The 24,466-nt window shown below is 31.4% G+C and overlaps 4 protein-coding genes across 5 annotated transcripts; 2 read left to right on the forward strand and 2 right to left on the reverse strand.

The window, feature by feature from the left end:
- Positions 1-6,453: 6,453 nt before the first annotated feature.
- Positions 6,454-7,734, reverse strand: LOC143198683 (ubiquitin-like protein 7). Its single transcript, XM_076408043.1, has 4 exons — positions 7,505-7,734; positions 7,240-7,451; positions 7,044-7,178; positions 6,454-6,987 (listed from the first exon to the last, which is right to left on the reverse strand). The coding sequence occupies exons 1-4, from the start codon at positions 7,647-7,649 to the stop codon at positions 6,550-6,552; spliced, it is 930 nt and encodes a 309-aa protein (XP_076264158.1). The 5' UTR covers positions 7,650-7,734; the 3' UTR covers positions 6,454-6,549.
- Positions 7,735-8,128: 394 nt separating this feature from the next.
- Positions 8,129-11,940, reverse strand: csul (protein arginine N-methyltransferase 5). Of its 2 annotated transcripts, none has more exons than XM_076408041.1 (11): positions 11,312-11,940; positions 10,990-11,235; positions 10,724-10,932; positions 10,497-10,667; positions 10,207-10,442; positions 10,081-10,147; positions 9,861-10,025; positions 9,650-9,806; positions 8,873-9,072; positions 8,583-8,813; positions 8,129-8,342 (listed from the first exon to the last, which is right to left on the reverse strand). In XM_076408041.1, exons 2-11 carry the CDS (start codon positions 11,228-11,230, stop codon positions 8,154-8,156), a joined length of 1,866 nt encoding a protein of 621 aa, XP_076264156.1. In that variant the 5' UTR covers positions 11,231-11,235; positions 11,312-11,940; the 3' UTR covers positions 8,129-8,153. The 2 variants fall into 2 exon arrangements, with proteins under 2 accessions (XP_076264156.1, XP_076264157.1); XM_076408042.1 differs by having other exon boundaries at positions 10,990-11,247; positions 11,312-11,432.
- A 167-nt stretch (positions 11,941-12,107) lies between these two features.
- LOC143198391 (mitochondrial carrier homolog 2) lies at positions 12,108-13,593 on the forward strand. Its single transcript, XM_076407570.1, has 6 exons — positions 12,108-12,329; positions 12,477-12,561; positions 12,612-12,786; positions 12,833-12,964; positions 13,014-13,200; positions 13,260-13,593. Exons 1-6 carry the CDS (start codon positions 12,213-12,215, stop codon positions 13,500-13,502), a joined length of 939 nt encoding a protein of 312 aa, XP_076263685.1. The 5' UTR covers positions 12,108-12,212; the 3' UTR covers positions 13,503-13,593.
- Positions 13,594-13,842: 249 nt separating this feature from the next.
- RN-tre (USP6 N-terminal like RN-tre) lies at positions 13,843-24,053 on the forward strand. Its single transcript, XM_076407569.1, has 12 exons — positions 13,843-13,934; positions 14,401-14,550; positions 14,604-14,714; positions 14,775-14,907; positions 14,966-15,177; positions 15,235-15,431; positions 15,717-15,862; positions 15,920-16,069; positions 16,129-16,338; positions 17,412-17,517; positions 20,474-20,695; positions 21,591-24,053. Exons 2-12 carry the CDS (start codon positions 14,525-14,527, stop codon positions 21,875-21,877), a joined length of 1,800 nt encoding a protein of 599 aa, XP_076263684.1. The 5' UTR covers positions 13,843-13,934; positions 14,401-14,524; the 3' UTR covers positions 21,878-24,053.
- The last annotated feature ends 413 nt before the right edge of the window (positions 24,054-24,466 follow it).

The raw sequence follows: 24,466 nt of genomic DNA on the forward strand, positions 1-24,466 counted from the left end.
ATTCGAACCAGTTGATAAACATACTTTTAAACAAAAGGACTTGACAAAAAACTGTGCGCTCACACATTCTTCACTCTTCACAACATTTATTTTCTGAAGAAATACTGCCCCAGTATAATAATAATCCGAATGTTCCTCAAAATTGCAACAAACAATCTCACCAGCTATGAGAGGTATTTTTAAAATGAAATTGATCAAACAATTTTTAAATTCAATTGGTACAACCAATCTGGCTATGCATATACATTCATAGAACAATAAAAGACTTTGCTCTTAAATACTAGACGAATAAGATTTTTGTTAAATATTTTTTATTCTATAAGAACATTATATTACTATTTTATATTATATACTATTTTATTGAAAAATATTATCTATAAGAATACTATGTTTCAATGAAAATATAAATATTAACAGTACTGTTCAAGTTCTAATTACAAACTGGATTGCGTTTTATATTCAGTTTTGCAAACAAAAGTAACATATACCATCAATCCCAAGGCATATAAAATGTACAATTCATACTTAGGTGTGACTTTCAAGAGTCACTAAAAGTTAATAAATTTAAAATCGCTATGACGAAAAACACATACATTGGCCGATAAGGGCTTTTAGATTTTCTCCGTCCATTTTCCAATAGATCTCCATCATCGTTGCTATTTTAGCGAGACAGGCGTCGGAAAATTTATCGCCGAAAACGTGAGAGGCGGCAAAAGCCTGACGGGCTCGATGGTCCAGACCAGCCGCAATCGGATGAAGCTGATGAGATCAGTGAATCCGGCAATAATTTCACGTGGATTCGGCGGCCATATTAATTTCGCGTCGACAGAGACGACGCCACAGGTTTCCATTTTAACACACGAACGATTCCTAACTATGTTACGCAAATTAGTTTTGTTTAGTCTGAAGATATAAATGCCGCCTGTTAACGTGTAATTATCTCGGGTAAATACATCTAATAATTTCGCTGTTTCAGTACCATTTCGATGCCCAATATCTCAAAATGTTCTCAAATTACAACATTAACAGGTAAATTGAAAAGTCCCCGGCCTACCATAGTAAAACATATTTTTTGGCAAAATTAGTTTTTTTTATTCAACATAATTGCCTTCAAGGGTGATACACTGATTATAGCGACCCTCCAACTTTTCCATACCATTTCTGTAGTACGATTTGTCCTTTGCTTTAAAATAGGTCTCAATTTCGGCGATCTCCTCTTCATTCGTCGAAAATTTCTTCCCAGCGAGCATTCTTTTTAGATCTAACAACAGCAAATAGTTAGAGCTGGAGAGTACGGTAAATGAGGAGGAAATTTGAAGCCCAACTCATGGATTTTTGCCATCGTTTTCACTGACTTGATGCACCCTGCATTATCTTGGTGAAGCAGCACTTTTTTTTCTACAAATGCGGTCGTTTTTCGGCGATTTCATCCTTCAAACGCTCCAATAACGCTATGTAATAGTCGCTGTTGATGGTCCTTTCTTTTTCAAGGTATTCAATGAACATCATTCCATGCGCATCCTAAAATACAGACGCCATAACCTTGCCTTTCAATTTACGGATTTTATTCAAAATCATTTTGTGGATTTTTTTAATGTTTTCGTCGGTAAAGAGGTTCTTTTGGGCGTCCACAGCGTTCACCGTCTTCAGTGCTCATTTCACCACGTCCAAAACTAAATTACCAATCCTTGATGGTTTATTTTCCTAGGGCAGCGTCCGGCAACATTTTATCAACACGCGAAATTCCTTTTTATCCATTTCTTTTTTTTTTCAATTGACCTGATATATATACGTTTAATAACATTATTGATATATGATTCATTTTGACAGGTAGCCTCTTATTCCGATATTTTATTTTCCAATGAAACCATAATACAGTCATCATATTTATTTCTATCTTCACCAACCCATAGCCTTGGAGAGAGCATTTATTTCTCAATACACTGCTGTTGGTGCCGCAGGACTTAAACAATATTCAGTAAATCTCACTACAGTTGTCCTATTATTTTAGGTCACTTTCTGTAATCTGGGTCCATGTGTTCTGCGGAATTCGTTCACTTTTTATTAGGCAAACATGTCCAAACCATTGTAATCTACGTCTCTCTACGTATATTAATGCAAGAAAAAGATAATTTGGCTGTTAATCTGACATCAAAAATAGAAAATAAGTTTTTTGAATTTGTCTTGTTAGGCCCAAAGTATCGCTAAAATAAAATAGAAAAAAAGGTGTATTTAAAATAAGGCAAATAATTTTTACGGAGAAGTTTACGCAGTGCTTAAAACAACAATAAGCATAAACTAAACCAAACCAAATCTTCAACGAAAAGTTTATTTTTGATGGAAATAGTATGATAAGCCATCTTGATTAATGGATAAAAATATGTTAAAATTAATCCGTAGCAAGCGGAAATAGTTGCACTAGAAATTTACAGTTTGGTCTACATAAAAGTATTCTGCAGATAAGTTATTTAACATTGACACCGACACGAACAAAATGGCACCCACGCCTGTAAGATCTCGAAATAGATAAGATTGCGCTATTAAATATCCGCACTCGGTGAGTTGCAAACATTTTCCATTAACCGTAAATTTCTTGATTTACTTAATTTATATCCTGACAGTTTGATGTTATCTTTATCACGGCTTTGGCTTATTTAACTTATATGGGTATAATATGTGTTTTATACAAGGCCTAGTCTCTGAAACTAACGTCTAACAAAAACTGTTAAAATGACGTCGTCAAAAGTTTATTGCAACTGTTTACGACAAATTGATTACGAGAATTTCCCACTAAATTTTATAAAATAATATTACAAACTGGAAAGTAATCTAGAAGCAACCCTTCGAACGTAAAATAAATTAAACGATATAAAACTGTATAAATTAAAACATAACTTTAAAGTGTCAGCAAGATTGGACATACGTCAACAATATAACCTTCAAATAATAATAACTTTGGTTCAGCATATATAGCCCATCCAATAAAACAGCTAATGTACATCATAGATGACATAGAGTATATTGCCAGTTGCAGTTTGTAAAAATGTAAAATTCATTTTAAACTCGGAGCAGATTTTTTTCTTTTCATTTTATCCTCGTTAAAATTTAGTATTGGTCGACCATGTTGCCAAATGTTTGCAAAATTCTTCAAAACATTAATGATAATAATACAAGGTTATAAATATAAAAATATCAAACCAAAAGTCAAGTTTGATACAGCAACATTGTAAGGTGGTAACGTCATAAATAATGATTCGAGTTGGCTATGTCGAGTAATTAATCGTTTGTCGGTTCAATATCCAATAGACAAAACCAATACTAGAACTTAGTTCAAGTTACATACGTTTTCCTTTTATATTATCTATGTCTTGTGATGACCACAGTTCGCCATATGTTGTAAAATGTATGAAACATTTGAATATATATTTCTACACTATTAATCTATCTAAAATCGTAAAATGTAAAATTAATTTTAACCCCTTAAATTATTTTCCCTCCTCATTTTACTAGTTAAAATATCCTAGCTAAAAGAGATTGAATGCTGTCTGATGCGTTAGAACATATAATCGAACCAGTCTATAAAATTCAATTTATATTGGTACTGGTCGACCCCGTTGTCAAATGTCTGCAAAATTCTTTAAAATATTGATGATTAAAATTGACCTATCGACATTTTGCGGTACAGCGCTGCCAAATTTACATCACAACGTAAAATTAACACGTACATAGATATGAATGTATATACATACATTATCATATCGATTTAAGAAAAACAAAAACGGTGTATAATCTATCATATTAGCATTGGAGCTGGCAGCGGGTCGGTCAGGTAGAGCCTGAAATATATATTATAGTTTATATATTTTGTGTGGTTGCCTGATTTGGATGCATTTCATTTTATTAAAACTTACTTATTTGTACGGCATATCACACAAAAATTTTAAGCCTGAAAATTCTTCCTCCGTATAAGCTTTAACCGTGCCAAATTTCACGCGTCCCGATGATTTCTCAAAAAGGGAGATACATTTTTCAATAAGCCGATTGATATATAGAAGATAATCAGAGGTTATAAACTGATAGACATTTTAAACCAAGGCTCAAAATTGATGTGGCAAGATTGCCACGTGATGACCTCATAATTTTGATGACGTGCATTAGCCGTTTTATTGGATATACTAGATATGTCTAGCATTTCCTGTATTCTATGTAAAAATGTAATTGTTCCAGAAGCAGAGAAAAGGGAAGGGAAAACATTAACGTGATCAATGGATGTCTAAAAGGACTCTACAGAAGAAATATTACTGTGAATACTACGACATATATAACCGATACAGTTTCAGTCATCGTTAAATTTGCTAACATTCCAAGACATTGTTTAAGACATAGAAATCGAATTGAATGAAAGAAAGCTTTTCTCAAATAATTCTGTCGATTTAACAATCGCAAAAACAATTAAGAAGGATTTAATAATGCGGTATTAAAGAAGTATATACATTAATACTATACAGCCTGTTAACAAATAAAGAAAATTCGCCAGATATATATTTCATCTCAAAAATCCAATTGCCCAATTAAAGTTTGCAAAAGACTAATTAATTTGTTATATTTGTTTGAGAATGACAACGTATGATTAATAAAAAGTATTTATAATGTACTGTTTTATGTCTGTACATGGCGCTCTAACGCACACCGGCTACATCTAGTTGAACTCTACAATACGTCATTAAAAATGTGCCAATGCAAACTTTATTAATTCCGCTTCACTCGTTTTCATTCAATACAATATACGAACTCTATACACGCCAAGTCCTATAACTTATTTATCAGCAAACATATTGACATTACATCGACAGAATTCGATGCATTAAAAACTTTCTTCAACGCAGCAGCACCGCCAACCAGGGCGGGGGCGGGGGTCGCGCCATCGTCGCACCCCATACCATTCAACCCACGCGATACTTTTAAATAAGTTGCAAGGCAAATACGTCCCTCTCGCTCGCTTTATTCCACCCTTAAACTAAACACACCTCCTAAAAAATCCCCAGGGCGAAAAATGCCAACTATCCGGGGTGCTCGCATTAAAAAATCAACCAATGCAGCTCGTGGGCCTGTCAATATGGCGCGGGGGCAAAGGGGCGGGGCGCCGGCGGGGTGTGGCGTCGTAGAGCAGTCGGGCGAATGGCGATGGGACTCTTTCGACCCTTCGAGAATGCCCTTCAGTGCCGAATTCGGCTCTTTAGTGTAGCGTATATGAACGGACGGATGTGGACCGAAGAAAGCGTCTAGACTCGCTGTCAAGTGTCAAGATATTAGTTGGCCATTGTTCGGATTCAAGAATAGGGAATTTATTGTAGGACCCCGTTAATTATATTTTTGCAAACGACTCCTTGAATGGGACCAATTTTCAACGACGAAACATCTCACACAATAGTTAATATTTTAATTACGGCATAACGGCTTGGTTCAAGTTGCAATGCTAACGATAGCCAACTCGATCTATTGATAAATATTTATCATTATTAGATATGTTTTTATAACAGTTTATGTTATATTTTGAGAAAAATGATAATATTTTAATGTATTTTTTAATTATTTAATAATACGATCCAACACATATCTCCGTTTCACAATTTATTTCATGTCATTTTTGTGAACTTTTTACAGTTACTATGGAAACATAACTAAGGCAAAATGTAAATCAACCTAAACCACTTAAAATGTTTCCGTTGTTAGAACTTTTATAATAAAGAGAATGACAAAAAGGACTTTTATGTATAAAGATTTTCTATTAGTTGCGTTAAAACAAAATTTATTAATAGTGTCAAATGTCCAGTTCAGATCCTTAAGGCAAGCTTTATTCCACAAAAAATATATAAAATATCCACGTATCATTCCGTTTTAAATTATAATTTATCGGTTCCTCTATGAAGACAACTATTGAAAAAAGTAAGTAAAAAGCCCTTCTTAAAAGAAATAATCATTCTTAATGATTCGGTGAATGCGTCTGGCGGTAACATTTTTGGCAACCCTTAAATCAATTGGATGCAAAATTGACATAGTAGTAGGATTCACATAGTAGGTATCAAAATACAAAAAGTTATCGAGGTAAATCGATAATTTTTAAAAATACATTTAATTTTCAATAAAAAATATTAATGTAGCAATATATTGATAGGATGTTAAAGAGAATGAGTACATTTAGTATAATTTTAATTTATAAATATCTGTCAATTTTGTTGTTTATGGTTAAATTTTATTTATTTATATATTTTTTAAATTCCGTTTTCTAGTGTTTAGACATAAAAAACCTATATACCTATGTATATTTAGAAATCATGATTATCACACTTAACAATCTGCATATGAAATTTAAAAAAGATCTACCTAGTGTATTTTAAAACCTCTATTAATTATGTAGAATTTGATTCATTAATAATATCAAAACATATGGGCTAATACTAAAATTTTATTAAATGAGAAAAAATTATCATATTCAAATACAAACTTTAAATATTTATAAAATGTACACTTTTACAAGATTTTTTCAGCCTAATCATCAAATGCTCCACTAAACACAAGATCTATAGCTGCTTGTAAATCCCCTTGAGCTGCCGTTAATGCCCTTAAATTACGATTCTCATCATTTAAACCTAATTCCCGCATTTGTCTCAATTGAGTTGTATATCTGGAACTTCCATTGACAGGTGATAGTGCTTGTTGTAACATTTCAGTTGTAATTCTTGCTGGAGGAGCAGAGGAAGCTGCAGCAAGGGCGGCTGCTAATTGAGCTGCTGTTATAGCTCCTTGGGATGAAGCTGCATCACCTTCCATCTCTTCATCATCATCAGACAATGCATCTAAAGAATATGAATGCCCTGATGTAGTTGGAACATGAAAAGCTGGACTAGAGCTCATGGTAGTAGTTTGATGGAAATCAGTGATAATATATTGTGCTGCTATAAGTATAAGAGGATGTTTCTCAGATATCTATTAAAAAAATTAAACTGTAATTGTTAAATTTATTAAATATTGCATTAATATACCTGCCAGCAGGTTTTTGTGTCTTCCATTTGCATGAATAAATCAGGTTTAGAAATAAAAGCAATAGATACTGGATCATCTTGTAAACCAGGAACAGCAGCAATAACTTTATCAAGTTCTGTAGAATTCTCAAGTCTCTACACTCAAAATAGTTGCCACTATAATAGTTTTAAAAAGGACTATATATATATCACTTACATGCAAAGTACTACGAAATGAAGGAGAGGCCCTAAAATTTCTATAATTGCTTACAAATTCCTGAATAATCTCCTCTGTAATTTTTTTATTAACTGGTTCACTCAATATTTTTGGCTTAGGCTTTTGAATTACGTGAACAGTAACGCCGGGTGTTATACCATAATTGGACAAAGGTTTTTCATCATCAAGCAAGAGACCACAAAATGTTAATTCTACAAAATATGTAGTCCTAGATTTTGCTATCATAAAATTAAACAAACATTACCCAAATGATCCACGGAATTAGTTCCTAACGCCTTAGACAAATGGCCTTTTAAAACCTGAACAGAAGAATCCATATCGATGTCTTCGACTTTATATCGCTGACATTTATCATCATTCCAAACACCCAAAAATATATTTGGACTCATATTTTATCGTAATAATATGGTTTAAAAACGAATCTTTGTTTACTACTAAATTATTTTGTCAAGAAAATACAGTGAAGTTAGCTCCAAACCGATGACAGCAGAAATATTTTGACAGATATTTATTCTACACCTACTATATGAAAATATAGGCCAGAGTATTGTCAAACTTTACACACTATAATTTCGAGCTAAAATTTAGACTCGAATTTTCTTACAGTACTACCATTTCAAAACAAATATAAAGTTACCAATGTAATTATGACAAAAAGTAATTTCAGGATTGTCCTCAACCTATTATGAAAAACCTGAAGCCGATTATATAATGTCAACTTATTTATGTGATTTTAATTTATAAAAATGTTTTTTTTTTGAATATCTAGATTCGTTCAGCTTACTCCTATTGAGAAGAAATATTTGTTGACGCCAAAATATTGTGAAGTATATTCCTGAATTGATTTGGTAGAATAAAATCAATAAAATATGTTTTTATAAAAATAGTTTATTTCAATGTTTTTTAATATGATAAGATCTTCCATTAGGATTCATTATTGGAGTTTTAATAGGAGATTCTAGACACCATTCATACCATACTTTGTCTACACTTTCTTCTCTCCAAAAACTGATCTGAATAATGTCTCCCTCTTTGACCTGAACGGGAGCTGCTAGCGGAAATACTATTGGAAACCAGGAAACCTACAACACAATTTTCCAATTACCACATTGACTGATAGTTATTTGGTAAAATATTGGGTGTTCCATGGGTTCTTAAGTGAAAATCTGAAAATAGGAAGCTAAATATGGTGGCAGTTTGTCTTAACCAGTCAGTAATCCACAAAAAATATTCCTTTCGTTTACCAAAAATATGATGAAAATAAATTCGCGAACTTTGAATTAAAACTACACAAGTTATTCATCATTTTAAATGAGACTTACCATATCTGGCGTATGTGTACGAGGATTGGTAGACAAAGTAACTTCACCATAAAGCACCGCTTCGAAAAATCCGACAATCCCCGTTAATACGCAATGTTTTTTCGCTGGCGGGAATCTGAGCGATTTGAATCTCGTATTGTCGGGGTTCTGCCCGTTCTTTGTATAATTTGGATGGTCAAAAACAAACAACGGTTGGCTATCTGCCAGCTGCTGATAATTTGCTAAATGAACCTATGGAAACCATATAGATGGGTTATATTATCTATCAACACACTTTGGTTAATACCTACAACATATGGTGTTTCTAAACATTGTTTTAATGTCTTATCTGGCAAACGACTATTCCGTATTTCATTATAAATTTTTAAAGACTGCAACGGTGCAATAAAAGACGTGTATTGTTTAGGTATAGAAATTCCGGTTTCCGGTCGAAGAAAACGCTGAGCGCCATCGAGACATTCCGGTGATAATTCGTTATCACCAAATGAACCTAAAAATGCACAAGAAATCATATATATTAGCGCGTTATATATGCAACAAGTTGATTAGCGATTTTCCACAAATATCAGACTAAAATAGTAAATGTTAGGTGCCATAAAAATACGGTATGGCTAAACTTAAACATAACTGGACAACCTCTTCGTTCAACGAAAATTATCATATTATTATATCAGCCATATATGTATTTTAGAATTCCAAACAAAAATAAGATCAAAAAATTTAAAGCAATATTCCAAGTATTTTGGGTGCATTTTACCATTTCAGATGAAAATAGATGAGAAGACAGAAACCCTTATATATGTCAACTATAATAGATAGTCTAGATCTAAAGTGCTTAGGTCATGTCCAGAAAAAGATTTGTACTGGACACGAGGGTAAAAACAGTTAAAATAACATTACTTGGCCAAGTTTTATTTACTAAAGCTTCAATTTAAAGCAAAATACTTATTATAGCTTGGGATTGCCATAAATATTAAAAAATATTTGAAAACGCGGATGTCCCTACATATTTTTTATATCCATAAATGTTTATTAATTGCTTGTTTAATCAAACGAATAAGACCTACCCAGTAACTCCGAAACTAAAATATCTGCTAACTCAGGAGGTTGCCACGTCCTCATATCTTCTCTTATTAAAGTCACTTGAGAGCCCCACTCTCTCTTAACTCGTTCAGCTAATGTATTAACAGCATATGGATTTTTTTCAACAGCATAGACTTTAACCTAAATAAAATTATTGGATAGATATATTTATAAGTTATTTTAACTGAACTATACCTCTTTCTCCAGAAGTTTACAGACATTTAATACAGCTTGAACTAATGGACCTCGTCCAGCTCCAACTACCATAACTACTGGTACATGATCCCCTGTCCAGTGTTCTAGAGCATCGTGAATTGCCTTTTGGTAAGTGTCGTATTTAATTTGGTCTTTTTCGAAAACCTGTATTTAAATTTTGAAAAAAAAGCTTATGGTACTTTTTGATACATTAACTTACCTCATACACATTAGTTTCTAGATGCTCTGTTAGTGGTTGTAAAGGATTTTGTAAGTAATCTTCACATCTAAAACCATTTTTTTTTTAAATATTAGTTTAGTTATAAATATCTAAAACATGACTTACCCTTGCACAAATTCAGCCATTGTATCACAACAGTATAATTTCTTTCCTAAAAAGTTCATGTACTTAACATAGAGGGAAAAATCCCCTTCTATGTCTAAGTGTATAATATATTGAACATCAATTGTCATAAATTTTTTAATAATTTCTTGATGCACTTTGGACAGGACTGGTTTTCCATATTGATTGATAAGAAAATAAGAGGCTTGTATCACCAGAGCCTTAACAGGTTCTCCAATCTGAAAAAAATGCATATTTAATATTTGTTGTTAAAATATTAGTTGCAATAGTACCCATCGCTCAATTTCATCAACAGATGGGACATGCCTGACATCAGGTAACTCTAAAACAAGTCCCACTCTCTTATCATAATCACAGTGGATTCTAAAATCATTCCACCAATCCCAGGAATCATGTTGTGTTTCTGCTATAGGACTATAATTAGATGGATGAACCATAGGTATCTAAAACATTTAAAAAATCAAAAAATTAGGATATATGTTTACAAATAACAACTTACTTGGACCCAAACACCATATGAAAACCCAGAAACAAGCTTATCATTAATGATTCTCGATAATTGAACATTTTTTGGTTTACTAAGATGTAGTAGTACAGCTGGTATGCCCAAATGCGAAGCAAAACCAAGTTCTTGTTCTAATATTTTCTTGTCATTGCTTCGAATGTGACTTACTTCACTTTCTACATCTAAAGATGTTGTTAGTTCACCTAAAAATAAATATTTTATTAACACATCAAGGCAATTCATTGTTCTAAACTTCTTACCTACTATTAAACGATTCCATTCATTTCCTTTAAGAATCCGATCGGTTCTACCAATGATATATGGTACATTAGGCCCATCCAAGTTTCGTGAATAATTAGGATGTGTTATTTGGGTAATAATAAAATGGAATCCAAAGTCAAAAGCGGATTGTAATGCTGTCTTAAGTGATGCCGGGCAACTGGTATATAAACCGCATGACATCCTTTTCCTTTTCTCACTAGATTGTTCATCTTCCAACATTGTACCTAATTATTAAACTATTACATACAATTACGTTCAAGATAAAAATATGATATCATTTATTAATTTAAAAAAACTTACTAGCTGTTAGTCAATTAACAATTTTCGAATAAGTTTTGTAATAATATCAATTAAAAGTTGAAATCACACAAATAATCAAAAAACTTAATTTAAGTTACAGGTTAGTTTGTGTTTGAATTAAATAATGTCTTCTTCTTTGACCAAATATTCTTTCTTACACAGTTACACATTTTCTGAATTTTTAAAATATTCCTTTTAATAACGTTCCGCATATAGAGTATATTGCAGTCAATTAATAATCTTTTTTTAATTGAAAACATATTTAATAATTAACTGTCCTTTATCAATCGAACATATATTGAATAAATACATTTATTACTCATTAGTGGTTAGTAGTTTGTACTTGTGTACTGTGTAGTACGGTTTTTTGAAATCAAACAAGATCTTTTTTACTTATAACTATTCTTCACTAAAAATGTTTAAAACTTGTTATATTCTTTAAAAAATTTTCACAAATAAATTATATAAAAACAAATAGGAATTATTATTTTAGAATATGATATTTAACAGTATGTTAACAATCTAATAATTTGTGCAAATAAGTTACAAAACTTGTTCCAATTAAAGGTTATTTTTTTATTTCAAATTTTTAAATGATTTTCTTCTTTACTCAAAAATGTGTTGCATTAAAGAAACACTACTTAAAGTTTTCCTTTTTACATTTTATAAATAAAGAATATTAAAATGAAAAGTCTTCGTTTTATTAACTTAAAATATAATTAACATATGAAACGATACATTGTGAGTCCATCACATTTTTTGGACGCCGTCTTGGAATCGAACCTAATTTCAGAGCAATGTAATTTAAAGTAAATCTAGCAGGTCTTGGGGAACGTTGCCCAAATATATTACAGGTTATAATTAAAAATATTTGAAAATACAAAGGGTTGTCAGGTAAATTATGTCAAAACCTGAAGTCATGTCAAAACAAAAAGAAAATAAATGGTCTAATTTTGCTCTCAGAATTATAGTGAACACAGCAACCCATCCTTTCGAATATGCCAAAGTTTTAATTCAGGTTAAGTTCCTACATATATTTAATTCAATAGATGTAACTAACCCAAAATTTTGAATACACTGATGTTTATAAAATGATATAGTATATATATGACAATGCAATTTATAAATATACAAATAAAATGTAGGGTTTTATTCAATATTTTAGATTGGTTATGAACCTATCCCTCCAAGATCAGCAAGAACTTTATTTGGGAAACCTGCACTCAAATTACCAAATATATTTGAATATGGTACAAATTAGACTATTTTACTGGTTAATACTAAATTCTATACATTTCAGTTAAACATATTAGAACAGTAGATGGTTTTGCTGGATTATATAATGGTTTAGCTCCAAAAGTTTGTGGTAATTTATTAAGTACAATTGCTGCCCAGAAATGTACTGAATTTCTTAAGCTATCTGAACCTGATTTGGATGAGGCAGATATCGAGGAAGAGGAAACTGAAGAACAGAGGTAGTAAGTAACATAAGAAAATCCTATATAATCTTTGATATTGTAGGAAACAAAAATGGTTAGCTAGCTTAAAATGTGATATTATCACCCATACAACAGCAATTGTAGTCAGTCAGCCATTTCATGTAATAACTATAAGAATGATGGCACAATTTGTTGGAAGAGAAACCAAATATACGTAATGAAGCTCTCTGATGTTAAAAACCCTTTTCATTATGTTTTTTTAGAGGTTTTCTTTCATCTATAAAGGAAATATACCATCAAAATGGTATACTGGGTTTTTTCAGTGGTTTGGTACCTAGACTTTTAGGTGATGTTCTTGCTTTGATTCTCGCAGGAAGCCTTACTTATGCTGTAAATCGGTACTTTGACCATGAAAAAGAATTAAGAATTTATACAGCAGCAACTATGAACGTTAGTTTAATTCTACATATTGTATATTAATATTTTAATTATTAAATCTCTTTCTTTAGTTCATTTCCACAGCAATCATGTACCCATTCCAAGTCGTATCAAACTGTATGGCTGTAACTAATTCAGGTCTAGTTATTGGTTCTCCTGGTTTTATGCCACACTACACTTCCTGGATAGATTGTTGGTACGACTTGTCTAAGAAACATCAGCTTAAACGTGGCTCCAGTTTACTTGTGAGATATTACATGGGACCCTACGTGAATGTAGAAGGAAAATTGATTCCGACAAGAGTTATTTCGTAATTTCGATTGCCTTTTTTTGAGCTTTTAGTGCATATTAGCCAATTTTACAAGTAACATTAAATTGCTTAATGTAAATAAATGATCATCTTATTTTATTGTTTTCTTTATTAAATAAATATATTTTTGTTACGGATATTTTGTTTGTCGTATATTTAACAACTTATGATTTTATCTCATCCGTTGAATATCATAAAATACTATTAATTTATAAATGAAACGATATACAGTAATATAAATCTGTAGTACAAACATGTTTAAATATTTCGCGCCGTATATACAAAGCCTATAGAATCCTTATTTACCGACACGAGTCGTGCCATCAAACGTCAGTACAACATTCAATCAGTCAGTTTGACATTGACTTTAAATGTCTAATGTTGGTGTTGATATATTTTTGTGTAGAAGTTGTTTTGAATCATTTTAATTGAATTTGTAAGTTTATACTTTAAAGCTATTTCATTTTCTAATAATCCTAATTAAGCTTGTACTATTTTATCATTAATTAATAATATTATGTTATTTGATTAACTAATATACAGATGTGCAAATATGTGGGTTTATATGGAAATTCCCTTTTCATAGTCTTCTGAGCAATTGTCAAAGAATTGCAACACCCATTATTTATTTTTATCTCCATTTATAACGTTAAGTTTTCACCCTTTATTTAAAATAAATCCTTTATCAAACCTATTGGTGGCCTACAAAAGTGGCCTACATTTTTATGTACTTCTATGGGATTTATGTGCTTTATTATTTCTTATTTAATACATATATCAGTACATATTCTTATTGAGAAAATATGAAAGAAACTTGTGGCAAAATGTAACAACATGGCAAATCTTTATCTCATTAAAATTCAACAATATCAATAAATTAAAAATATGGTGTTTTCTTGTAGGTTTTTTTTTAAAACAAATTGTTTTCATAAAGAAAGGATTATGGTAGAAACAACATATTTTTATTCTTCTACGGTATGATCTGGATGAATATTATTGTGAACAGTGTTAAAACCAATAAATGGGATGAATGAAGAAGATCTTCTGAAAAGGTAGGTTTTGTGTTTTCTTAAGATCTGTCATTAAATAAGGATTAAAATTCAAGATCTGCTGAAGAGCGTGAAAGAATCTTTAAACGTTATGAGCAAGGTAGAGAGTGTACAGAAATTGATCCATGGGAAGACCCTGGATTTGAGGTCTATCATACCACAGACAGGTAATATGTTCTTGAAGGAGTATGATTTTGGTAGTAGTATTACGAATGGTTGTAAAATAGGTATGGCTTCATTCATGATAAACGTCTGCCATCCAAAGTGGACCCGCAAGAAGCAAAAAAGCTAGTGATAGAGGTGGAACGACAGAAAAAATGGCTTAAAATGATAAAGAATTGGGATTCAGTTACTGTAAAGGTAATTTTTATTATTCAGTGTTCTTTATTTTAATTCTATATAAATATATATATTAAAGGAAAAATTACACTCTCGTGTATATAAAGGCATTCCAAATTCATTACGCAGTGACGCATGGTGTAAATTGTTGCAAGTTGATAAAATTAAAAAGGAAAATCGTGGAAAGTATCAGGAAATGTTAAAGTTAGCTAGGAAACATTCGACAGACGCTAGACAAATTGATTCGGATGTTAACCGACAATTTAGAGAACATTTACACTACAGGGAGAGGTAAGGGCTTAGACTCGTAGTGTATGAGCTTTTTAAAGGAAGTATTTTGTTTTTAAGATATAGCATTAAGCAACAAATGTTATTCAATGTATTAACGGCGTACGCAATGTACAATTCGGAAGTAGGCTACTGTCAAGGAATGTCAGGCCTTGCCGGTGTCCTCCTCATGTATATGGATGAGGAAGATGCATTTTGGGCTATGCATATTTTGCTTACAGATCCTAAGTATGCTATGCACGGACTATACAAAGAAGGTACCTAAAATTTTCTTTTTCTCTTATATTTTTATTTTCAAATTTTATTATTAATACATTCAGGCGATAAATAGAAAATTTTGACCTAAGTAACAGAAACATGACATGTATGAATTTAATATCTCGTTTTATTAACTTTAAACGCCCAATTAAAAATAATTCTTTGATCCTTGTCCTGCTAATAAAACAGCAACGACCCGAGGACCTTACAATTGAAGTTTAAGACTGTTAAAAATAGGCCTTATATTGTCATTTGTTAAATATCTATACATTTTGTCATTATAGGGTTTCCTAAGTTAACTCGATTCTTGGCACACCACGATAAGATTTTAACAAAGCTCTTGCCTAAAGTGAAAAAACATTTCGACAAGCACGGTTTGGATACCATTTTGTATTCGCTGAAGTGGTTCTTTGTTTGTTTTATTGAACGGGTGAGTGTTGAACTTGATATTAAATGTGAGGATGATGTTAAACGTGTTATAATTTAGGTACCGTTTAATTTATGCTTGAGGATTTGGGATATATATCTTCTTGACGGAGAAAGGGTCGTCACGGCCATGGCATACACGATCCTTAAAATGCATAAAAGAAATTTGTTAAAGTTGAATGACATGGATGCCATTGTACATTATATACAGGTAAAAAGGTTTTTTTGTATCAATATTAAGGTGTATTTATAATAAATGTTATGTTGAAGGTAAAACTCCATAAAGATTTTCTTTATGAAGACGACATGGTAATTAGACAATTAGAACATTCTATGGAGGAATTAAAGAAACATAAACTGGATCATCCGGGACCTCCTTCTAAAGACGAGTTACCATCGAGGCCCTTCGGGATATTTAAGGAACCAACGTTTGAGGAAATTGTCGGCTTTAGAAAAGAAAAATTTAGTGAGAAAGAAAAGGTATACTAGCATTTTTTCCAGTTAAAAATGGTTTTCCGTAATTTTTCGGTAGTCGGACTTATGAATGAATATATTTCTGGTTGGCGAAACGCTAAATACTTTTATCGCATATCTCGGTTACCAATTCAATTAAGTTGTTTGAAAACTAATTATATTTATTGAAATACATGTTTAATTACTGCTCAAATAATTATCTTTTATATATTTATAGCAATAAATATCAGTTACATATTTTGTCGAATTATTGAATGATCCCTAACTGCATCGAAGTGGACCAAAAAAAATTCAAGGTTAAAAAATATAAAAAAAAACTATATCTATAGCACATTGTGTTAAGTCTATGGATGAGTGCTATTCATATACGATAAAAATCAGATGAAATAATTAGTAAAATCTATAGAGCTTGAAGCTTTTGTGATGATTTAACAAGATATATATATATATATATATATATATATATATATATATATATATATATATATATATATATATATAAAACAATATTTTGATTTGCATTTTAACGTATGATTTTTTAAATATTATCAGCCTAAACGAATTAATTATTTACGTTTAGTGATAATACAGGGTCTATCTTAAATGTTTTCACATTTTTTTTTCGGCCTCTTTAGTGTCTTGAGTTGTTTAAATAGGACATACACTTTTAGTAGCGTTTCAGCCAATTCAGGGAGATTGCTTTATAGGGAAGACGCCTTTAGGAAGGACATCAAAGCGTTTTTTCTACCTCCTTTAGCGTTTCTGGATACATGACACTGTGTCATAATAAGTCAAGGCTATAAGACAGGATAGTCTTCCAGATTCCCGGACGTCCTGAGGGCTTTTCCATCACTTACCGCAACTCAAAAATTCTTGAAACTTTAGAGATAGACCCTGTATGTACCAGAAATCTCATAAAAATCGAAACAACACACAGAAAGTACATATTTACGCTGACGTCATCCTTTATTTCCTTTAGACGTAGCGTCTTTTCCACACCTTTGCGGTAAACGATGTCTATTTTATTTACCGATTACGTTTACTCGTTTGCTGATATCAACATTTTGTTTGTTTTTAAGCGAACTCAGGAGATAGTTGCTATAAGGAGCGACATGGCTCGCGAGCAGGCCGAGAAAGATGAGAAAGAAAGCCACGTCTCCGTGGGCGATTCCGTGGGATTTACAGGTACGGACACTGAAAATAATTCGATCATCGGTAGTTGCACCACTTTGGCTAGTAAAAGCAGTATAGCGGATAGCATTGCTAGTAGTATTGAGGAATGTACTAGGTTATAATATTGTTATGTTTATTGTAAACTTACAGTACCTGCACATGAGATCAACCAGTGAATAAGAATTAGATTGTTAGTGATACAGTTTTCTACGCCAGTTCATATCATGTGCGGTACATGTTCTAAAATAATTTTCAGAATACTCTTTGTTGTATCACATTTTTCTCTCTGCATATTGCTGTATAAAGTACCAGAAAAAAATATAAGCGACCAATGACTATGTTTGCACCGTCTCATTACCAAAATACTGTAGCTGTGTTATCCAGTCTCGTTAAAAAGCGCTTTTATTCAAAATTTCCTCGTAAATTTTCGATGTAGAACTATCGATATCATTTCTAAACTAGGTAGTGCTGCTAAAAGTAAATCTGCCTGTGCATTGCTATATTTGCATTTTAAGTTTTTCTTATTTCCCCAAATAAAAAGAGGTAATCTATCAAGTATTCCTTGACTTGTTTTGGTTTTACCTTTATTGGAAATCAACCAAACCAACATTTCCTTATCTCCAATATAGCATCAATGTATTCCAGTAAGATAAACAATGAGCTATGTTTTGTTTTTTGCTTTTACATACTTATCTATTAAACTAAGTTTTGTCTCCAAATTACATCAATTTAATTATGTACCAGTGATACCGAACTATCAACTATGCCGGGCCTTCTCGAATTGTTTTATTGTACCTTTACAGTGAACGAAAACTTTCTTTAATGAAACTATAAAATATGCTCTGCCTTTTCCTCGAATTGTCTTTTATTTTTACCTTATACATTCGTATCAACAAGTTCCATTAATTAAAATTATGATTTTATGATTATATAGGTTTTTAATTAAGATTGTAAAAATAGTACTTATTTTGAAGCGAATATTCGATAGTAAGCCATATTTAAGGTTTACTTATGTATCTGTATATACATGTGCTGAGAACAATGGTATGTTTCTACTAGAATTAAGTTTAAACGAATTGTAATATATTTTTTTATTTCCTTTATATGGTATGTATTTTTCTTGCAATATATTTATATGAAGCAAATACGAAACAATTGGTTTTGGTGTTATCTAACATGTCTTTTATAAATGTCCTCATCGATCTGAGATTAAGAGTAACTGTATAAATTGTAACAAATCCATAATTTTTGTATATGGAATTGGTATCATTATCATCATTTGTTATTTTCAATTCCAAATTGTAAGAATAAGATGTACAAATAAGTTTTGAAGGATTTACAAGGCAACATTAAATAGTGCCGGGTCGTGTCACTATTTTATCAAAAATCAAGTGTGCTCTAATTATTATACTAACAAAAGACAATTTGTCAGAACGGAGATTGATATTTGAAATATATTCGGTAATCCACTGACAAATGCGTGAGAAGTGGTAGAATTTGAAGTGATTTCAGAACGTGTGATTTTCATACGTACTCCAGACAAGAAACATCGAAATACGTGAATTGGTGTGTGTAATTGAATTCAAAACTAGAAACTAGAAGGGCCCCATTTGTATCCCATTTGGGGTTAAAGAGATTCTTCGACCCTTAAAATTTTTTCGTACATCTGATAATTTAATATAAGAAAAAAAAAACAATTCACTAAATGTTGCTTTAATGTCTTACATATTTCTGTTACAATCTTATCTCAGATCTTTGTAAACCAATTTTTATAATATATGAAACTAACATTCCCCAATAAATTGTACGTTTGGTTTAAACTATTGGTGTTGGTGTTAATTATGTTCTATGTTTTTTTAACCAAAACTTTTCATTTTGGCAATAAATCCATGTTTGCCTGATTAGCTAGTGATTATTTTTTATTTTGTATGAAGATTTTACAGTGGACCAATTTAAGACAAGATTATCTATTCGTTTTTTTCTGTTAAAAAATACAGTTTTGCCAGAAGTAAGCATTTGAGAAAGATATTCAGGAAGTTAAGCATTTAGGTAGGTTTTGGCATGTTTTACATGTGTGATTAGTTGTAGCATGAATCATATTAAGTTTGTTTTAATTATACTATCGTTGAGCTAGAAAGTATGTACGTAGTTAAGTTTAGTATATAGTTCTACATGATTCAACTTAGAAGTTTTGGTTATAAAAATTGTTCGATACTATAGTGTTGTTTAAATGTTTAACTAACTGTTCCTGGTGTTTGTGCCTAGTGTATTAATATTCTATGGTAAGAGAACATTTTTCATCTATCCTAATTTTAAGCTTTTAACATGTCTTTCTTATAGCAGTATTGAGTACGCTTGGATCTAATCTTGTTCTAATATATCAATGAATTGTATCTATTGAATTAACTTTTTTAAGAGGATTATGGAGAATTTTCTATTAATTTTTGGGATTGTCTCAGTGAAGGTTATAGGATTTTGCATAATGATTTCTTTGGGAAGAGTATTGCAGGTATTGTCGGTTTGAGTTTAATCTGTAGGAAAACTTGAAAAAAACATGATGGGTGATTATCTGGTTTAATGAAATTTTGATAATTGATTAATTTACAGATTAAAAAAAAATCTATGTATAATTTTTGAAATCAGATAATCTAATAAGTATTGGCCCATCAATATCTACATTGAATAATTTTATGTCTTTTTACTTAAATAATGTTTTTAAGTTGCCTTAAATTTTTTGATGGTATTCATGGACCAAAGTGATTCATGAAAATTATATTTAAATTTATTAGAAGTACTCAAATTAGATACATTTATATAAAATAGAGCTTATTTAAGTAATAAATAAAACAGTAGTTTAACAAAAAAATAACACAAAAAAGACTTAAATTTGAACTGTACTCTTTAACGCTAGTTTTCTAGTTAATTTTTTTGATTCGTTTCCAGTTAATAGCGAATCTATTTTTTCTAGGCTCCAAGTTCTCATTTGATCCTTCCATGGACGACGCCAGTTCATTACTGGATTGCGAACATGGAGGATCGCGTCGATCGTTGGCCGATACCAGCGTTACATCAACAGCCGATCTGTCAGTATTTTCAACGATCACTAGATCCCAAGCTCATGAAAATAGTTTAGATACTCATAGTAACATGAGCGATAACTCAGTAGGTGGGGCAAGTTCTGTCGGATCAGGTAAGCCTCGAAAATCATTTCGACAACCTAGTAAGCAATGAAAGTCAACAATTAATAATGTTAGGTGCGTAATTTTGGTGAAGTAGAATTAAATTATCAATTTTTGGGATATACTGTGATCACAAATGTGCTTCATAAAATTTTTTGAATAAAACTTAAAGGGTTATTTAATTTTCCAAATTTATTTTGGTCCCTTCAAAGTAGTTATGGTCGACGTAAAGATGGACAGGAAATAGTAAAAATGTCAAGGATTACAAGTTAGAAACGTAGGCGTAGTGAGTGAATGCGCAGATGTCTATCGTGTCGTGGCATTAAAGCGTCATTTCGTTCTGACAGTCACTACCTATCATTTCACTGTAGAGCATATGGTCAGCATGTTGCACCAATTAAAACATGTGAGCAGTGGTTATGAAAATGTAAAAATAGCAACTAGTAAAAAAACTAAGATAGGTCAGTAAAGTTTCACCATTGTGAGTTGAAGGTGTTATTGTACCAATATTTAAGTTGAACTCAATGGGAGCTCGTTAGAAGTAACAATAAAAACCATTTCAAACCGTCTTATTCACAAGACAGTGCTCCTTCCGACTAGATATCGGAGTTGACCAGCACTTTCAACACAGAATCCGTATCCTATCTAAAAGATGGGGAAAAGTCGTAGCTAATGAGATAATACGCTTTAAATAAAATATATTGTACCAGTTTGTCGGAATAAAGCCTCAAAATTATTTTAAAAAAAACACTTATTTGTACACCCTATATTTTAGAGTACATTTTTGCAAGATTTTTAATCAACTATTCTTTTATGCGACTCTGTATCTAAAACTTTTTGATACACCCAACAAATTTACTATATTTATTTTTGACGGTACTTGAAATATTGTAATCATTGTCCTAGGAATCGCGGGTATGCATAAACCAATCACAAGCGCTCAGTCGACTCCCAGAGCGACGCCTCACAACCCCAGCCCGGATGTTCTACGAATCTACGTCCCGTATTCCCCCCTCGAAACCCCAATCGCCAGTCCCCACAACGGCGACATACAGCGAGCTCACCCGTGTTCATTCCCGGAAATGAACAAGATCCGGATTCGCATCGACAACGATGAACTGGCGACGCCTCTAGTCGAACACGGGCAAATCAAACACTTCAGGATGGAAAACGCCGAGATGGATTTGAAGTAAAACAAATCGAAACTGAATATTTTTTTATTGTAAGTAGTCGGTTTTATTGTACGAAGAAATTCTAGTCTAACTTAAATATCTATATTAGATTTACAGACGTAAAACGAAACAATATCCTTTCTATTTAAAGTTCTTGCTGCTATCTTAATATGAGTTACATATAAACTTCCTCTTCCATTTTTAAATTTAACCACGAAATTCGAATTGAATTTCGAATAAAAAATACGTAGTACAACTTCTTATTATATTATTTTCTGTATCACTATTTTCGTATTGCCATCGTTCAAAATCCTATAAAATAACGTCTAAAAATATGGTAGCTAACAAATGGTAGAGTTAGGAACCTGCTTTGTGTTCGCGAATCAATTAACTTTACATTATCGTTTTGTGGAGGATTTTATTGGTCAATTAAATAAAATCAATCTCACACTTTTATTCGTAACAATAATGTAAAAAGGTCTAAATAAATTAAGAGTAGGACATATTAGATTATATTAAAATAAATCTTGACAGTGCTTTTCCAAAGCGATAACTGAATCAACCTTACGAGATAACGAACACTTTCTCTTTATAGTCATACTTATTTGGATTTTTTTAATATAGGAGTTATCTTTAATTTTGATGATTTACATGTGACGTTTTCCTAACTTCATTCTAAAGTATAGTATTTGTTAAAAACACAATTGGGTCTGAGAAAAGGTTCTTGCCATTTTTTAAATAAAATTCAGCCGATAGTGTTGGACAAGTTATTTTTAATCATAATAGTCATGAGGCTATTGCTGAAAATGTATGGTTATTTTTTAAAAGTAGCATTACGCAAAAAATCAGAACAAGCGATAAAACAAACTTCTCCAAACAATGAGTTACTTGTAACTGGGGCCACCTTGTCGGGGAAATTGTCACGAACCTTATCCCAAAACCGATTTACGTTCCTAGGATCTGGAAAGTACATTTAATGTTCATAATGTGAACTTTATTATAGAAGTTATTTAACTTTATTGCATTAACGTATATGAACAATATGATATTCGATTTAGTTTTTAAAGTTACCTTAATTTTTAAGGGACGTATTTCATACGTAAATAATCTATTTTGATTAATTGTATGTTTTATTAACATAATGATATTTTATTTTGGAGGTGTTTTTAAAAGCTATTTTTTTATTCTACTGTTTTTTTCGTATTTTAATATTAAGTTAGGTGTTAGTGCATGCTGAAAATTTATATTTGATCATTAAAAATTGTCGATCAAGACAGTACAACTAATTATTTTCTATAGTACATGTTATGTCCATGGTAACTTGACTCAAATATGTTATGATATTTAACAATACACTATCATTGAGATCGAATATTAGTTTATTTAAAACATGGGCTTAAGTCTAAATGCTTTGGTATTTGTTTTCGTATCTATATCGTGCCATACGCTATAATTTTTAATTAAATGCAGTGTCTGGTAACTTGCATTATTGTTTAAAATTAAGATACTCTGGTGATTTTTAAGGCATTTTCATGGGGTGATTTTTTCTAATGTGCATTGTGGTTCTAAAATTTCGTTCTATTATTGGCTTAATAGTTCGTGACCTCTTATAAACTCCATAGTATCCCTCGACTTTTGTTACTTTTATGCTCATATTTTTTTGTTTTAATCATATATTGATATTTTAAATGTAATTATGGATTCCTCAATTTACATTATGAACATAATCACCTTATAAATATTATCGTTAGCGGTGGTATAATAATTTTATAGTATATTTTTTTAAATTTAATACATGTAGATACAGTCAAAGGCTAATAGTCATCATGCCTTTTACGTTAGTTAAAGTTGAGTTTTGAACTTGTTATATAGCTTTTGTCTATATTTTTTTATTTTTATATTTATTGTCAAAGGTATGCCTTTCAAATGAAAGACATACTGCTGAAAATACCCAAATAAACTAAAAATTCCTTTTTTTAGTAGATATTATCATCAATAATATATATGTTATATGAACAAAACAGTATAGTGTATAGTAATAATATAATTATTTTTCTTGTGTACAGTGTGATACCTGCAATAATGAACGTAATGTAAAATTTACACTCTAAAAATTTATTGAGTCAAAATTGTTAACATTTTTCATTCTTAGAATGGTGATGTCTAAATTTTATAATAAAAATTTATTTGCAGAAAATGTATTTTTCATTTAGAACCCACCCTTTTTATGTGAAATGAGCAAAATCTATTTATGGATTGAGAGAAAAAAATTTGTTTTTTTTTCATGTATTCCAAAGTAAATTTTTTTTAAATGTATTTTCAAGTCTCCTTTTACCAACTCTGGGTTTATCTGGACTAGATCTACAGTTTAACGTGGCGAGTGACCAACTTAGAAATCATCCCAGAAGACATCCGGTCTTACCCAGCTTGGTTACTGGCGTGACCGGGACAATTTTCCTTGTCGGATTTTGCACTCTTGCCTAGGACAATCACAAATTGACGACCATGCCCCAACAGAATTCTAATCCTCGACTATCGCAACAGTAGGTGGACTGCCCTGTCACCTTTACCACTGCGCCAACCAAGCCGGCTAAAACTCAATTTACTCAG

This window comes from Rhynchophorus ferrugineus, unplaced genomic scaffold (genome assembly GCF_030347505.1).
Source record: "Rhynchophorus ferrugineus isolate W39M unplaced genomic scaffold, kcgeb_rfMv2 rfM6, whole genome shotgun sequence".
Classification (NCBI taxonomy): Eukaryota; Metazoa; Arthropoda; class Insecta; order Coleoptera; family Curculionidae; genus Rhynchophorus; species Rhynchophorus ferrugineus.

Coding starts and splice junctions, on each gene's coding strand:
- LOC143198683 (XM_076408043.1), bottom strand. CDS start 7,649: ATGAGTCCAAATATATTTTTGGGTGTTTGGAATGATGATAAATGTCAG. Junction 7,452..7,504: donor TAATTCCGTGGATCATTTGG/GTAATGTTTGTT, acceptor CATATTTTGTAG/AATTAACATTTTGTGGTCTC. Junction 7,179..7,239: donor CATTTCGTAGTACTTTGCAT/GTAAGTGATATA, acceptor TTTTGAGTGTAG/AGACTTGAGAATTCTACAGA.
- csul (XM_076408041.1), bottom strand. CDS start 11,230: ATGTTGGAAGATGAACAATCTAGTGAGAAAAGGAAAAGGATGTCATGC. Junction 10,148..10,206: donor ATGGCTGAATTTGTGCAAGG/GTAAGTCATGTT, acceptor AAATGGTTTTAG/ATGTGAAGATTACTTACAAA. Junction 9,073..9,649: donor TTTAGTTTCGGAGTTACTGG/GTAGGTCTTATT, acceptor GTGCATTTTTAG/GTTCATTTGGTGATAACGAA.
- LOC143198391 (XM_076407570.1), top strand. CDS start 12,213: ATGTCAAAACCTGAAGTCATGTCAAAACAAAAAGAAAATAAATGGTCT. Junction 12,787..12,832: donor GAGGAAACTGAAGAACAGAG/GTAGTAAGTAAC, acceptor TTGATATTGTAG/GAAACAAAAATGGTTAGCTA. Junction 13,201..13,259: donor ATACAGCAGCAACTATGAAC/GTTAGTTTAATT, acceptor CTCTTTCTTTAG/TTCATTTCCACAGCAATCAT.
- RN-tre (XM_076407569.1), top strand. CDS start 14,525: ATGAATGAAGAAGATCTTCTGAAAAG. Junction 15,432..15,716: donor GCACGGACTATACAAAGAAG/GTACCTAAAATT, acceptor TTGTCATTATAG/GGTTTCCTAAGTTAACTCGA. Junction 15,863..15,919: donor TTGTTTGTTTTATTGAACGG/GTGAGTGTTGAA, acceptor GTTATAATTTAG/GTACCGTTTAATTTATGCTT.